At 34.8% G+C, this 17,603-nt stretch overlaps 1 protein-coding gene across 1 annotated transcript; it reads right to left on the minus strand.

The window, feature by feature from the left end:
- Window positions 1–16,423: 16,423 nt before the first annotated feature.
- Window positions 16,424–17,359, minus strand: LOC103680584 (olfactory receptor 2L8-like). Its single transcript, XM_008710086.1, has one exon. It carries the CDS (start codon window positions 17,357–17,359, stop codon window positions 16,424–16,426), a length of 936 nt encoding a protein of 311 aa, XP_008708308.1.
- Window positions 17,360–17,603: the final 244 nt, after the last annotated feature.

The following is a 17,603-nucleotide window of genomic DNA, read 5'->3' on the forward strand; positions in this document are numbered from 1 at the left end:
ATCTTCCATACAAGTGTATATATTAATCTCTCATCTCTACACTTGAAATGTTAGATACCTCTAAGAAACACAACAGCAAAAATGATTCTATGCCTTCTTTAACTGGATATTTAACCTATTGCTTTTTGTTTGGTTTCTTTGGTTGTTTGGTTAGTTGTGTTTTGTTTTTTCTTTTTCTTTTGTATTCACTTGGGAATGTCCACTGAGACTTGGACAGTACAGGTTAAGTGACTAATAGCCCAAGATACACCTAAACCAAGATTGGGGAAGGAGTTCAACTAATTTCTTCAGATATTTTCACAGAGGTGTTAAGGGTCAATTCAATGGTTAACGAAACAGAGATTCAAATTCTTCCAATGTTAGTGTGTCTCTAAAGTTTCATTGATCACATATTTTATATATTGTTCTTCAGTAAGTTCACAGTGACGATAAATCTGCAGATATTATTTCCCAATTTTGATTGTATTAGCCAACACATTTGTTAATTAAATGGAATGTTTCAATTTAAAAGAAAACATACAAGAAATTCTAAAAGCAACTAATGAATCGTAGAACACTACATCAAAAACAAATGATGTACTACATGTTGGCTAATTGAACATAATAAAAAAAATCCTTAAAATATCACAACTATGATAGCTATCTATAATTTATACTAGGTATGACATATTTTCAAATTTTTCCATTTTGCTGGAAGAAAAACATTAAACTATGAAACAATTTTTCTTATTAAACTAAATAATGAAAATAATATTACTCATTTTAATGCAAGAATATTTTTAAAAAATGTTTAACAATGCATAATCATTGCAGACATCTTAAATATCCTTTTGTTTTTCCTGGCTTCCAGTAACTGAATTAATTACACTTTTTACTTGGGAAAAGGTAAAAATGGGTCCAGTTTAAAATTTTTAAAAATATTTTAAGTTATTTGAATTCCTAATTATAATGTATCTCCATACCACCTTGTTTATTTCTAATCTATTTTGAATTCCTTTGAACTTTATGGGTCTGTATGATCATTTCTCTCCCCATAAATGGAAGTTCATTCTTACTATTTCCTAAACTAAGCTTTCTGCCCCTTTCTCTTTCTCTCCTCCTTCTGGGGTTTTCATGCTACATATGTTGGTTTCTTATGGGATCCCATGAATTCTCTAAGCTTTCTTTCACTTAAACTGTTTTTGAATTTATTTCCCTCTTTTCCTTCTTGCTGGAAAATTTTAAGTAATCTATCTTTGAGCTCACTGTTTCTTTCTTGTTTTTGATCAAGTCTGTATAGACTCTTGATTCTTTTTCAGCTCTGTCATTGTGTTCTTCAGTTCTAGAATTTCCATTTGCTTTTTTTTAAGCTTTAATCTCTGTGTTAAAGGTATCATTTTGCTCAAATATGGTTTTACTGATTTTGTTAAGTTTTTTGTTTTTTATTCCCCTTTTAAGTAAATATTCTGAATTCTTTATCAGGTAGTTTTTAGATCTTCATTTCTTATGGTCAGTTGCTTGCATTTCACTTTCTTTTGGGAGTGTCATGTTTCCCTGACACTTTGTAAACCTTGTACCATTGCATTGGTGTTTGCTTATTTGAAGAAGTAGTTACTTTTCCAGTATTGATAGTTGGGATTTGACAGGAAAACTCTTTTACCAGTCAATTTAGCCAGAAATTTGGGACAGGTCAGCAAGAACATAACACAAATGGTCTGACCCACAGGGTCCATGGGCAAGTGGGCTTGACACTTGTGTCCACAGAAAACTTGGATGCTCACTTGACTCTCTTTTCCCTATGGAGGGAGTGAAACTGTCCTTTCTACTTTCTTCAATTTGCCTTTTCCATTCCCATGCTTTTATGTGGAATCCAGAGCTCTCAAAATGGTATGTCTGTGGATGGATGGTTATTTATATCCACGTTTCTTTGAAGAGATATAGGCCACAACCTCTTATTCTTGAATTGTACTGACACAATCACTGTGTGTGGAGAGGTCACGATAGCTCCATGTTCAGGCATAGAAGTACTGAGTGAGACACTCACAGCTCTACCATGCCTTGGCAAACTCAAAGAGCAAAGTGATCCAAAATTCCCTCTATATTCCCCCAAACTGCCTCAAAATTAGTGAGGATTGAATACCACAGATCTCCCCATGAAACACCACAAAACCAGTCTTGTTGTGGAGTCATGGCATTTGGTTTATCCTAAGAAATGGCAGAAAGGAATAGAACATAAAGAAAATCCTGATCTGTTTACATTTATTTTTTTGAATTAAAAAAAAATTAAAGATTTTATTTACTTGAGAGAGCGAAAGAGAGAGAGCATGAGTGGGGGTAGAGGGGCAGAGTGAGAGGGAGAAGCAGACTCCTCACTGAGCATGGGCCTGATGTGGGGCTTGATCCCAGGACCCTGAGATCATGACCAGCCTGAAGTCAGACACTTAATTGACTGAGACACCCAAACACACCAGTGATCTATTTACATTTCATTTCTGTGTTCAGTGCAATTGAATTATTCATAAAGTCACACAGCTCATAGATCAATGATCAGAGGGGTGCCTGGGAGGCTCAGTCGCTTACTTGTCTGCCTTCTGTTCAGGTCATGATCCAAGCATCCTCAGATTGAGCCCCACGTTGAGGTCTTTACTTAGTGGGGAGCCCTCTTCTCCCTGTTCCTCTCCGCCACCCTACTCATGATCTCTCTCTCACTCTGTCTCAAATAAATAAAATCTTGAAAAAAAAATCAATGATCATATTTACTGATTTTTGTTACATATGTATGTATTTGCTTATTGATTTTTTTAAAATTTTAATTCCAGTATAGTTAACTTACAGTGTTATTAGTTTAAGGTGTAAAGTACAGTTTCAACAGTTCTGTACATTAGTCAGTTCCCATCAAGATAAGTGTACTCTTAATCCCTCACACCTATGTTACCCATCCCCATCCCGACCTCCTCTCTCTAACCACCAGTTTTGTTTTCTATCGTTAACAGTCTGTTTTTTGGTTTGTCTCACTGGTTTTTGGTTTGGTTTGTTTTATTTTACTTTCTTCATTTTATTTGTTTCTTAAATTCCACATATGAGTGAAATCATATGGTATTTGTCTTTCTCTCACAGGATTACATTTCTTAGTCTTCTGCTCATTTTTTAATTGAAGTATTTGTTCTTTTAAGTGTTGAATCATATAAGATCATTATATATTATGGACAATAACTATGTATCAGATATTTCATTTTCAAATATCTTCTCCCATTCAGTAGGTTGTCTTTTTGTTTTGTTGATTGTTTCCTTTGCAGTGGATATGGTTTTTATTTTGATAGTTCAATTTTGGGTTTCTTTCTCTTGCTTCAGGAGACATATCCAGAAAATGTTGCTATGGGTGATTCCAAAGATCTTGACTGTGCTCTTTTCTAGAAATTTTATGATTTCAGGTCCCACATGTAGGTCCTTACTCCATTTCAGTTGATTTGTATGTATGGTGTAAGAAAGTGGTCAAGTTTTAAACTTTTGCATGTTGCTGTCCAATTATCCCAACACCATTTGTTGAAGAGACTGTCTTTTTCCCACTGTATATCCTTTCCTTCTTTGTCAAATATTAATTGGCCATATAATTGTGGGCCTACTTCAGGGTTTTCTATTATTTTCCATTGATCCATGTGTATACTGCTGTGCCAGTATAGCATACTGTTTTATTTGCTTAACCTTTTTTAAAAAAAAAGATGTATTGTTTGTTTATTTATTTATTTATCAGAGGGAGAGAGAGAGAGAGGGAGAGAGAGAGAGAGGGAGACTGAGCACAAGCAGGGAGCCTGATGCAGGACTCAATCCCAGGACCCTGGGATCATGACCTGAGCTGAAGGCAGACTGTTAAGCGACTGAGCCACCCAGGCGTCCCAGCTATAGCTTTATAATATAACTTGAATTTTTCTTTTCAATATTGCTTTGGCTATCCAGGGTCTTTTGTGATTCCGTATAAATTTTAGGATTATTTGTTCTAGCTCTGTGAAGAATGCTGGTGGTATTTGGATAGGGATTGCATTAAATGTGTAGACGCTTTGGGTAGTATAGACATTTTAACAGTATTTACACTTCTAATCCATGAGCATGGAGTGTCTTTCTATGTATTTGTGTCATGTTCATCTTCTTTCATCAGTCTTGTATAGATTGCAGATTATAGGTGTTTTTCCTCTTTGATTAACTGTATTCCTTGCTATTATATATTTTTTTCTTAGGACCAGTATTGCTTCATCACAATTATTTTGGACCATTGTGTTTTCATTTTCATTTTATACTTTAAAGAAAGTTGTTTGATTTCATGGATGATCCATTCATTCATTGGTAGCATGCTGTTTAATCTCCTAGTATTTGTGGTTTTCCAATTATTTTTTTCTTGTCATTGGCTTCATGTTTCATACCCTTGTGGTCAGAAGTTATGCATGGTATGATCTCAATCTTTTGTATTTGTCGAGGACTGATTTGTAACCTGATATTGATCTATTATGGAGAACATTCCATGTGTACTTGAAAATAATGTGTTGTCTACCCTTTTAGGATAGATTGTTCTAAATGTGTAAGTTAATCCATCTGGTCCAGTGTGTTATTCAAAGCTATTATTTCCTTGTTGATTTTCTGTTTAGATGATCTGTTCTTTGAGTAAGTGTGCTGCCATAGCCCCTATTATTATTGTATTATTATGATGAGTTCCTTTATGTTTGTTATTAATTATTTTATACATCTGTGTGCTCTGATGTTGGGTGCATAAATATCTGCAATTGTTAGATCTTCTTGGATTTTCCCATTTATGAGTGTATAGTGCCTTCTTTGTCCCTTGTTAAAGTCTTCATTTTAACATCTAGTATCTGGTATAAATATTGTTACTCTGGCTTTCTTTCAATGTCCACTTGCATGATAAATATTTCTCCACCCCCTCAGTTTCAATCTGTTGGTGTCCTTGGGTCTAAAATGAGTCTCTTGTAGACTGCATATAGATGGAACTTGTTTTTTGTCTATTCTGATACCTTATTTATTTTGATTGGAGCATATAGGCTACTTGCATTCTGAATAATTATTCATAGATATGTATTTAGTGACAATTATTTCTTGTTTTGCTGTTGGCTCTGGAGATTTTCCCTTTTCCTTTCTTTTGTTTTTTAATCATGTTTGTTCTTTCCTTTCTTTTTTTTATTTTATTTAAAATCAATTAATTACCATGTAGTGTATTATTAGCTTCAGAGGTAGAGTTTAGTGATTCAACAGTTTCATATAATACCCAGTGCTCATTACATCAAGTGCCCTCCTATTAATGCCCATCACCCAGTTACCCCATCCCTCCACCCACTCTGCTCCAGGAACTCTCAGTTTATTTCCTATAGTTAAGAGTCTCTTATAGTTTGTCTCCCTCTCTGATTTCAACTTATTTTATTTTTTCCTTCCTTCCTGTATGTTCATCTGTTCTGTTTCTTAAATTCCACATATGAGTGCAATCATATGATAATTTTGTTTCTTTGATTGTCTTATTTCACTTAGCGTAATACCCTCTAGTTCCATCCATGCCTTTGCAAATAGTAATATTTCATTTTTTGATGGCTAGTAATTCTAGTAATTCCATATATATATGGAATGGAATTGTATATGGTGTGAATATATATTAATGGTGTGTGCTGTGTGTGTATATATATATATATATATATATATATATATATATATGCATTGGGGCACATGCACCCCATATACATGTATGTATATGAAACCTTTTCTTTATCGATCCATCTGTCAATGGACATCTGGGCTTTTTCCATATTTTGGCTATTGTGGGCATTGCCGCTATAACTATTGGGGTGCATGTGCCCCTGGAATCTCTATGTTTGTATCCTTTGGATAAACTCAAAGAGTGCCTTTTAATATTTCTGGCAGTGTTGATTTAGTGGTACTATCTTCTTTAGCTTTTGTTTGTCTGAGAAGTTCTTTATCTCTCTTTATATTCTGAATGGTGTCCTTGCTGGATAGAATATTCATGGCTTTCAGATTTTTCCATTAAGCACATTGAATATATCATACCAATTCCTTCTTGCTTGCCAAGTTCCTTTTGTGATATCTGCAGCTAGCCTCATGGTTCTTCCCTTGTAAGTTTAGGACTTTTGTATTACTGATTATAAGATTTCTTCATCATATTTTTTTTTCAAATTTATTTGTAATATGTTGGTGTTGGCCTGCTTTTTAATTTAATTTTATTATTATTATTATTTAAATTTGTTAGGAGTTTTCTGTGCCTCCTCAATCTGGATGTCTGTTTCCTTCCCTAGATTAGGGTAGTTTCAGCTATTATTTCTTCAAATAAATCTTCTACCCCTGTTTCTCTCTCCTCTATTCCTGAGACTCATAATATGAACGTTCTTATGTTTGATGGAATCACTGAGTTCCTTAAGTCTATTCTTATATTCCGTAATTCCTTCTCTCTTTTGTTCAACTTTGTTATTTTCCATTGTCTTCTGGGTCACTTATTCATTCCTGCACTTCTTGCAGCCTTGTGTTCATTGCATCAACCCTGTCCCAATTTGAATTATTGAATTTTCATTTATGAAAGAACTCTTTTTATAAAAACTCTTTTATCTCTGTGGTAATGGTCTCCCTGGAGTCTATCATTCTTTTCTGAAGCCCAGTATGTATCCTTATGATTGTTGCTTTAAATTCTCCATCAGACATATTACTTATAACTGTTTTGCTAAAATCTCTATGTGTGGACTTGCATTTTTTTAAAGATTTTATTATTTATTTATTTATTTATTTATCAGAGAGAGAGGGGGAGAGAAAGCATACAAACAGGAAGGGTGGCAGGCAGGGGAAAAGCAGGCTCCCTACTGAACAAGGAGCCTGATGCTGGACCCTGGGATCATGAACTGAGCTGAACGCAAATGCTTAGCTGACTGAGCCACTGAAGCATCCCTTGTTGTTTCATTTGGTGTGAATTCCTCCCTTTTTGCATTCCATCTAAGTCTCTGCCTTCTCAGTGTTAGAAAAGCCTGTTATGTTTCCTGTTCCTGAAAGTAATGGCTTTATTAAAAAGAAGTCATGTAGTGTCTAGTGCCTGGTGCTTCAGGGAGTGTCTCTGATGTGTGCTGTGTCCACATTGTTGCTTTGTTTTGGCTGATCTATGCTTTAGGCCAGTCATCTGCATTCTAGTAATAAGTAATTACCCATTCTAGTAATAAGTACTTCTCATTTATTCTTTACATTTTAATCTGTTTTTTTTAATCTATAGCATTTATTTTTGTTTCTTTTTTAGTATTTTAATATTATTTTTACATAGGCCATATGTTCTGGATGCAATCCACTTTATCTATTACAGACTTTAGCACATATTAACCATATTGGTTTTTTTATTATTCTAGTTTGATAATTCTCACATCTCTGCCACATATGGTTCATTTTTTTATAATAATATTTTTTATTATATTATGTTAGTCACCATACAGTACATCCTTGGTTTCTGATGTAAAGTTCAATGATTCATTAGTTGCGTATAACACCCACTGCACCATGCAATACATGCCCTCCTTACTACCCATCACGAGTCTATCCCATTCCCCCACCCCTCTCCCTTCTGAAGCCCTCAGTTTGTTTCTCAGAGTCCATAGTCTCTCATGCTTCACTCCCCCTTCTGATTACCCCCTTTTCTTTATCCCTTTCTTCCCCTACCAATCTTCCTAGTTCTTATGTTCCATAGATGAGAGAAACCATATGATAATTGTATTTCTCTGCTTGACTTATTTCACTTAGCATTATCTGTTCTGATCTTTGTTCTGTAGCTTCACAATTTTTTTTCTTCTTGTGTATCTTAGTTCTTTTTTGTTTTTTTGTTTTTTGGGTTTTTTTGTTTGTTTGTTTTGTTTTTTTGATAGTCATGGCTTGTCTTTATCTTTTAATAAGCCTGTGCTTCTGGACACTGAACATCACAAGCATTTCTCATTTTCCTCTCTCCTCACGGGAGGAGTATGTATACCTGGGGTGGAGTTAGGTGTTTTGTTTTTCCCATGTGGAAGGTATGAGCTGCTTGGACTTTGAATATTTCTATTTCCACAGTTCAGTTAAGTTGTGATAATAACCCATGTTAGGGCAGGTTAGTATTTAGGCTAGGGTTAACTTGTTCCTTTTGAGCATTGGACTTGGTAAACATGAGAGTGGTTTGATGCATTTTTAATTTTTATTTTTTATGCTTCATTTCCCCTTCTGAAATCTTTAGGAATTTTTTTTCTTATCATTTATGGTGGGAACCTGATTGACCTCTAAAAAGCATGGGGGATCCTTTATTACTGGATTCCCCTGGAGATTTAACTTTCAAAATTGTCTATACTAAGATTTTAATAGTGAGTCAATTATACTTCAGGTTGTCCTATCTCAACACTGGTTCCTGCTCTGGTATCTGTTCTAATGAAGCTTTGCTATGGTAAGCTATGGATCTCTATATTCACCTGACAATATCTCTAATCTTAAGGTCCATTGTTTCACCTGTATCCTTCCTTATCTTGTGGATACAAAAAAGGTTGTTGATATTTCAATTTGCTTACCTTTTCACTTATTAAAATAACCATTTGTTCCCGGGTTCCTTGAAGGAAGAACCAGAAACCAGAAGTCTAAATATTTTGGTTATTTATACTAAGATAATTACCTGAATGTTTTGTGCACTGAATATTTAATAATCTGGTCTATGAAAAGGTTTTTTTTTCCCCAAGATAAAAATAAAATCTTGCCTTTTAACATATAAACAGACCTGCCATTGGTGTATTTAGAAAAATGGGTATACTTATTATTTACATCATATAACTCATGTGTACAGCAAAATGAAGGAAAAGTTGGTATTTGGATATGGTGGTAGTAAATTGAATTTGTATGGGAAATAAAGGTATTTCAGTTAATGACTAAAAACTTTCCACTATAGATAGATAGATATAAGTTAGACTAAAAAATTTCATATATATATGAAATTCAGAAGAATTGTGAGTATGGGATATAATGGAACCTGTTGGTGGGATCTCAGGGCAGAATTATCCATAGGGAATGACAATGACCATGGGAACCAGCAGATGGTGGATATATCAAAAAGGCTCTGTGTTCAATCAGAGAAGTACTGAGTCCCAAACAGCCCTTAAAACCCAGATAATAAAGGGATCCCAAAATATCCCTGCGCTTCCTGAACAGTGTGGAGGAGGAGTGGAGTGGATGCATAGTTCTCCAGGAGACACAAAACAGTGAGCATGGCATGACACCATAGCATTCAGTGTATTCTAAAGGATGAGGAAGAGTAAGGAACCCAGGACCAGAAATAAACTCATGAATATATGGTCAATTTATTTACAACAAAGAAGCCAAGAATATACCATGGAGAAAGGACAGTAAATTCAGTAAATGAATAATCTATGTATTTTTCAGTTGGGAAAACTGAACAGTCACATGCAAAATAATGAAATTGGACCATTATGTTAAACCATACACAAAAATTCCTTTAAAATGGATTAAAGACAAATGCACCATAAACCTTCTGGAAGAAACAAGAGGTTAGTTTCTTGACATAGGTTTATAATTTTTTTTTTTGATTCTTACACTAAAGGCAAGAAGAACAAAAGTAAAAATAAAGAAGTGGGACTATATCACACTAAAAATCTGCAAAACAAAGAATATCATGAACCAAATTAAAAGGCAAACCAATGAATAGGACAAGACCCTTGCAAATCATATTCATGATAAGGGGTAGCAGACAAGATGCAAAAGAACACATATAATTCAAGCAAAAAATTGATTACAAAATTGGCAGAGGCATGAATAGAGATTGTTTTCCAAAGAAGACATATATGGAGAAATGTACAAGAAAATTTTAAAAAGATGATGAATGTCATAAATGGTCAGGGAAATGCAAATAAAAAACACAATGAGATATGACTTTCACATTTAGAATAGCTATTATCAAAAAGAGGGAAAAGCAAGTGTTGGTGAGAACGTGGATAAATGGGAATCTTTGTACATAGTTTCTGGAAATGTAAACTGGTGTATCCACTATGAAAAAGAAAAAAAAAAGTGTGGAGTTTCCTCATAAAACTAGAAATGGAACTATCATATCATCCAAGATATGAAATCAAACTATATATCCATTGGTAGGTGAATGAATAAGGGAATTATATATAAATACATAGAATATATAGAATATATTTAAGTATATTTATATAAAGAATGAAATCTTGCCATTTGTGACAACATGGATAGGCCTTGAAGATATTATGCTAGGTGAAATAAGTTAAACAGAGAAAGACAAATGCCAAATGATCACTCTCTTACATGGAAGACAAAACAAAACAACACAAGAAAATAAGTTTATAGATACATAGGATAGATTGGTGCTTGTCAAAGCCAGGGAGGTGGAGATTTAGTGAAATGAGGACAAAAAAACTTTTTAGAAAAACATGAAGAACTCAGGGACAATAAATATCAGGCATTCAAATTCAGATCACAAGTGTAAAGAAACACAGTATCTGTTAAAATTATCCAGCCAGCTGTTTCTATTTTTTGAAATAGCTTTAGGAGAATAGGTATTATTTCTTCTTTGAATGTTTGGTAGAATTCCCCAGGAAAACCGTCCCGGCCTGGAGTTTTATCTATGAGGCCAATATTACCTTGATCCCCAAACCAGGCAAAGACCCCATCAAAAAGGAGAATTACAGACTGATTTCCCTAATGAATATGGACATCAAAATCCTCAACAAGATCCTGGCTAATAGAATACAACAGTACATTAAAAGGATTATCCATCATGACCAAGTGGGATTCATCCCTGGGATGCAAGAGTGGTACAACATTCACAAATCTATCAGTGTCTTAGATTTTATCCAGAGAGAAAAATTCAAAAATCATATGATTCTCTCAATAGATACAGAAAAAGCATTTGACAAAATACAGCATCCTTTCCTGATTAAAACCCTTCAGAGTGTAGGAATAGAGGATACATTACTCAATCTCATAAAAGATATCTATGAAAAGCCTACAGCAAATATCATTCTCAATGGGGAAAAGCTGGGAGCCTTTCCCTTAAGATCAGGAACACGACAAGGATGCCCTCTCTCGCCACTATTATTCAACATAGTACTAGAAGTCCTTGCAACAGCAATCAGACAACAAAAAGAGATAAAAGGTATCCAAATTAGCAAAGAAGAAGTCAAAATGTCTCTCTTCGCAGATGACATGATACTCTATATGGAAAACCCAAAAGAATCCACTCCCAAACTATTAGAAGTTATAGAGCAATTCAGTAATGTGGTGGGATACAAAATCAATGCTCAGAAATCAGTTGCATTTCTATATACAAATAATGAGACTGAAGAAAGAGAAATGAGGGAATCCATCCCATTTACAATAGCACCAAAAACCATATGTTACCTTGGAATTAACTTAACCAGAGATGTAAAGGATCTCTATTCTAGAAACTATAAATCACTCTTGAAAGACATCGAGGAAGACACAAAAAGATGGAAAAATATTCCATGCTCATGGATCAGAAGAATTAACATAGTTATAATGTTCATGCTACTCAGAGCAATCTACACTTTCAACGCTATCCCAATCAAAATACCGATGACATTTTTCAAGGAACTGGAACAAGTAGTCCTTAAATTTGTATGGAATCAGAAAAGGCCCCGAATCACCAAGGAAATGTTGAAAAGGAAAAACAAAGCTGGGGGCATCACAATGCCAGATTTCAAGCTGTACTACAAAGCTGTGATCATAAAGACAGCATGGTACTGGCACAAAAACAGACCCATGCACCAATGGAACAGAATAGAGAACCCAGAAATGGACCCTCGGCTCTTTGGGCAACTAATCTTTGATAAAGCAGGTAAAAACATCCAGTGGAAAAAAGACAGTCTCTTCAATAAATGGTGCTGGGAAAATTGGACAGCTGTATGCAAAAGCATGAAACTTGACCACTCTCTCACACCATACACAAAGATAAACTCCAAATGGATGAAAGACCTCCATGTGAGACAGGAATCCTTCAAAATCCTTGAGGAGAACATAGGCAGCACCCTCTACGACATCGGCCAAAGCAACATTTTTCATGACACATCTCCAAAGGCAAGAGAAACAAAAGATAAAATGAACTTGTGGGACTTCATCAAGATAAAAAGCTTCTGCACAGCCAAGGAAACAGTCAAAAAAACTAAGAGGCAGCCCACGGAATTGGAGAATATATTTGCAAATGATACTACAGAAAAAAGACTGGTATCCAAGATGTACAAAGAACTTCTCAAACTCAATACTTGAGAAACAAATAAACAAATCATAAAATGGGCAGAAGATATGAACAGACACTTTTCCAATGATGACATACAAGTGGCTAACAGACACATGAAAAAATGTTCAAAATCATTAGCCGTCAGGGAAATTCAAATCAAAACCACACTAAGATACCATCTTACGCCAGTTAGAATGGCAAAAATTAACAAGGCAGGAAACAGCAATTGCTGGAGAGGATGTGGAGAAAGGGGATCCCTCCTACATTGTTGGTGGGAATGCAGGTTGGTGCAGCCACTCTGGAAAACAGTGTGGAGGTCCCTTAAAAAGTTAAAAATTGAGCTACCCTATGACCCAGACAATGCACTGCTGGGTATTTACACCAAAGATACAGACGTAGTGAAGAGAAGGGCCATATGCACCCCAATGTTCATAGCAGCATTGTCCACAATAGCTAAATCGTGGAAGGAACTGAGATGCCCTTCAACAGATGAGTGGATTAAGAAGCTGTGGCCATATATACAATGGAATATTACTCAGCTATCAGAAAGAACGAGTTCTCAACATTTGCTGCAACATGGACGGCATTGGAGGAGATAAGCTACCTGAAGTAAGTCAAGCAGAGAAAGACAATTATCATATGATTTCTCTCATCTATGGAACATAAGAACTAGGAAGATAGGTAGGGGAAGAAAGGGATAAAGAAAGGGGGGTAATCAGAAGGGGGAGTGAAGCATGAGAGACTATGTACTCTGAGAAACAAACTGAGGGCTTCAGAGGGGAGGGGCATGGGGGAATGGGATAGACTGGTGATGGGTAGTAAGGAGGGCACGTATTGCATGGTGCACTGGGTGTTATCCGCAACTAATGAATCATCGAACTTTACATCAGAAACCAGGGATGTACTGCATGGTGACTAACATAATATAATAAAAAAAAATTTTAAAAAAAGTTCCAACCAATTTAAAATAGAAAGGATGATGGGGTGCCTGGTTGGCACAGTCATTTGTGCCACCAACTCTTGGTGTCTGGTCAGGTTGTGATCTCACAGTTGTAGATCAAGTCCCATGTCAGGCTGTGTGCTCAGCCCAGAGTCTGCTTGAAATTCTCTCTCCCTCCCACTCATGCATTTTCTTTCTCAAATAAATAAAAAAAATCTTTACCAAATAAAACAAAATAGAAATGATGACTTATTACTTAAATTGCATTGAAATTCTTTTTCTTAATAACATTTAGAAGAAAATAGATTCCTACTTACTGAATTGCATGTAATTGCATATACAATTGAAATCATTTAAAAGAAACCTAAATAATAACAGTGAGCTTTCAATATATTTGTTTACAAATTCTATTTTCAATCTATTGAATTTTTATTAAATAATACAGGATTTTATTTTTTTCAAGTTATTTAAATTCTACTTAGTTAACATAGGGAGTACTATTGGTTTCAGGAGAATTTAGTGATTTATCACTTACATACAGAACCCAGTGCTCATCACAAAGTGCCCTCCTTAATACCTACCACCCATTTAGCCCATCCCCCACACCCTCCGCTCCATCAATCCTCAGTTTGTTCTCTATAGCTAAGAATCTCTTATGGTTTATCTCCTTCTCTTTCTTTCCCCTCCCCTATGTTCATCTGTTTTGTTTCTTAAATTCCACATATAAGTGAAACCATATGGTATTTGTATTTCTCTGACTGACGTGGTTCACTTAGTATAATACACTCTAGCTTCATCCACATCATTACAAATAGCAAGATTTCATTCTTTTTGATGGCTAAGTAATATGACATTGTATATTTATATATACCATATATTCTTTATCCATTCATCATTTGATGGACATTTGGGTTCTTTCCATAATTTGGCTATTGTTGATAATGCTACTATAAACACTGGGGTGTATTTGAATCACAAAATACAGATTTTTTAAATAGATAATCATATTTTTATATTTTGAACTGTAAATTTTGATATATTAATCACACAGAATAGACCTGTAAAAAAATAACAGAAGCCATGGACGCTCGTTTCAACAGAAAGTTTAAAGAACAATGACCATTTTTCTGTTTCTGACTTCTCTCTTGACATGTCTTAGAAAGCAAAATTTCTGGTGTCTCTGCTAGTACTAAATAGTCACTTCTTTGTCTGAGTCAGTTATGGGAGTCATTATATATAGTCATAGTTTCCATTAGATTATTTGATCTCAAACCTTAACTTTAGAGTGGGTCTCTTTAAAAAAGCAAGAGATGTACACTCTGCTAAGCAAACAGCACTTACACACAAAAAAAATGAGTAGAATATATTGCAATTCACCAAGTTTTCAGAGGACCATCATATTATGATTTTTTTGAGCTCTGAATGGTGTGAGTTATGAATCATTATCTGGCACATGTTGGAAATTGATTTTGGTTGTAGAGTCTCCATACATCATTGGACCAGCATTTCTGAAGAGTCTGAAAGTCACTCACTCTTTTAAAATATATTTGCTTTTTAAGTTGGTCTGAATTGATTTCTGTTTAGAAATGAATTCACTTAAGAACCTTAGCTAATCACATTTCAAATCCCAATTTAATTCAATTGGAAAATCTTGTTAGTAAAGAGTAAATGTTTGATGAGCATTTGGTCATTGATAGTAAGCAATGAATGTGTTAATTTTTTTCCAGTTTTGAAAATGAAGTTATGTAATATGAGGTAAATCTTTCAACTTAAACAAACACTTCCTTTTTTGAAAATATTACCATATTATCATAGTTTCTTGTGAAAAGAAAATTTCCCATCATACATTAGGAGATACATCATGCTTATGCCATTCCAAAATCAAGCTTTTAATCAGTTAAGGGTCAAGAAATCTATAAAGACTTACTTTGTTTTACTATAAAAACATCAAAATTCATAGTACATTTTCTTACATGTGGAACTTCTATTCTGGGGGAAAATAGTAATTTCCAATTCTAATATATCAGTCATCCATCACTGTGATGCTTTGGGTAATACAGAGCTTCTTACATGTTTATTCTGGCTTCCATATTTACACTTGATCTGACAACATAAAGAGCAGAGTAGAATTATCCACAAAACAGTGATGGTCATTCATCCATAGTATTCAGTTGTAGAGCTAAGCTACAGGTAATGGTAGGACCTTTGTAAACTAGTGCTTAAACAGGTATATCTATTAAAAACAGTGCTGCAGAGAGGTTCATACCAAACCAACCCTACAAATCTGGTTCAGTGGAATTATAAGAACACAAAATATATAATGAAATGCCCATAAGAGAAATTATATTTTGAAATGCTAATAATGGCTTTTCAGAATGTAAATATGAGTATTTTGAACGATGACTGGGGAGTCAATCAGATTGATTAATCTGCACAAAGTAGTCCATAATTCCTCTCAATCCTTTTAGAAAATGGCTCTCAATTTTTCATAGTTGATTTACATCTCTACAATCATAGTTATTTATCCTGACAGTCTAGATCTGATAAATTGTTTTCTTATATTTAATTTGGATACATTCAGGGTCCTGCTCATAAAATAGATAAACTTGTATTTCCATTTTAGGGTATAGTATAAAGATATCTAATTCCATGCAGAGCTCTTTCACTAATTTCTATATCTATCACTTCCCCTAAAAATCAGAAAAGAGAAGAATCAATATTTTCTAGTCAAGTATAAACTTTACTTGAAATTATATATATATATATACATATATATATACATATATATGTGTGTGTATATATATATATATATATAATAGCATTTCTTGTTCTTTTGTCTTTATTTTAGCCAATTGGCAATGCTATATCATTTCTTATTCTTTGTCCTTATTTTAGCCATTTGAGAAGATATACTAACTATATTAGAGCTATTAAAATGAATAATACCATCAAGTTGGACTATTTCCAATGTCATTTCAAAGTAGTAATAAAATCTTATTGCCTACAAGTTAAGGGAAAATGTATGCTCTTTATATTTATTGAAAACCTACCAGAGAGAAAACAAAAAGGGTGATTGGGGATATGCCATTATTTTGCTAAATACCAATTATTTTAGTCTTCTAGAACAATAAAATCCCTGTCTTAATCCTGTAATGACACCATTCTTAATGAGTGTATAAAATGAAATCTATAGACTTCTATGCTCACAAGACTAATGAGAACGTTGTCTACATTACTACAGAGCAGAACCTCTGAATCACTCTTCTCATTGCCCCAGTCACCTCCTTGTTTCTAAGGCTGTAGATGATGGGGTTGAGCATTGGGGTCAGAATGGTGTAGAAGACAGCCAGGACCTTGTCCTCTGTGGGAGATCGGAAGGATCTTGGGCGTAGATAAGTGTAAACAAAGGGTGCATAGTAGAAAGTGACCACAGTGAGGTGGGTGCTGCAGGTCGAATAAGCCTTCTTCCTCCCTTCTTTTGACTGCATTCGGCAGATGGCAAGGAGAACCCGGCCATAGGAACATGCGATGCCAATGAAAGGAAGTGCAAGGAAGAGGGTGGTGCTCACAAACACTGTGTACTCATAGACCCAGGTGTCCATGCAGGCCAGCGTCAACATGGCGGGGACATCACAGAAGAAATGGTTGATGGTCCTGGATCGACAGTAAGGGATATGGAGGGCATATACCGTGTGGGCACAGGAGTTGATTGAACCCATTATCCAAGATCCTGTTATCATCAGCACACATACTCTTTTGCTCATACGAATGGGATAATGGAGAGGAAAGCAAATAGCCACATAACGATCATAGGCCATGGAGGCCAATATTAGTCCTTCTGCACTAGCTAAAGTGATGAAGAAGAAACTCTGAACTCCACACCCAATGAAAGAAATAGACTTCTTTCCAGAGAGATAATCAGAAGCCATCTTGGGGACAATGTTGGAGATGAAGTTCAGGTCCATGAGGGAGAGTTGACTAAGTAGAAGATACATGGGTGTGTGGAGATGGGTGTCCAGGAAGATGAGAATGATCATGGACAGGTTGCCAAAGAGAGCCATTAAGAAAATGAGAAAACTGAGAATGAAGAAAAACAGGCCAATTCTTGATGGTGGGAATAACCCCAATAAGAAGAAATCGGATGTTTGGTTAATATTTTCCATGGGACATTAATTTAGTTTTCCCTAAAGAGATACACATATAAAGTTCCAAAAAATAATCTCTTATTAATTCATTATTTTACTTCCACTGTGATTTATTAAGGAAACATTACAGATATTAAAAAAATTAACACATATGTTGATAAAACAAATGTTTAGTTTTTACTTCATAGATAAAATCTTGATGAGACATACATTTGTCTCCAAGATATCTCATAGAAATCTGTAAATTTTTAATAACAATATA

Source organism: Ursus maritimus, unplaced genomic scaffold (genome assembly GCF_017311325.1).
Source record: "Ursus maritimus isolate PB19 unplaced genomic scaffold, ASM1731132v1 scaffold_5, whole genome shotgun sequence".
Lineage (NCBI taxonomy): Eukaryota > Metazoa > Chordata > Mammalia > Carnivora > Ursidae > Ursus > Ursus maritimus.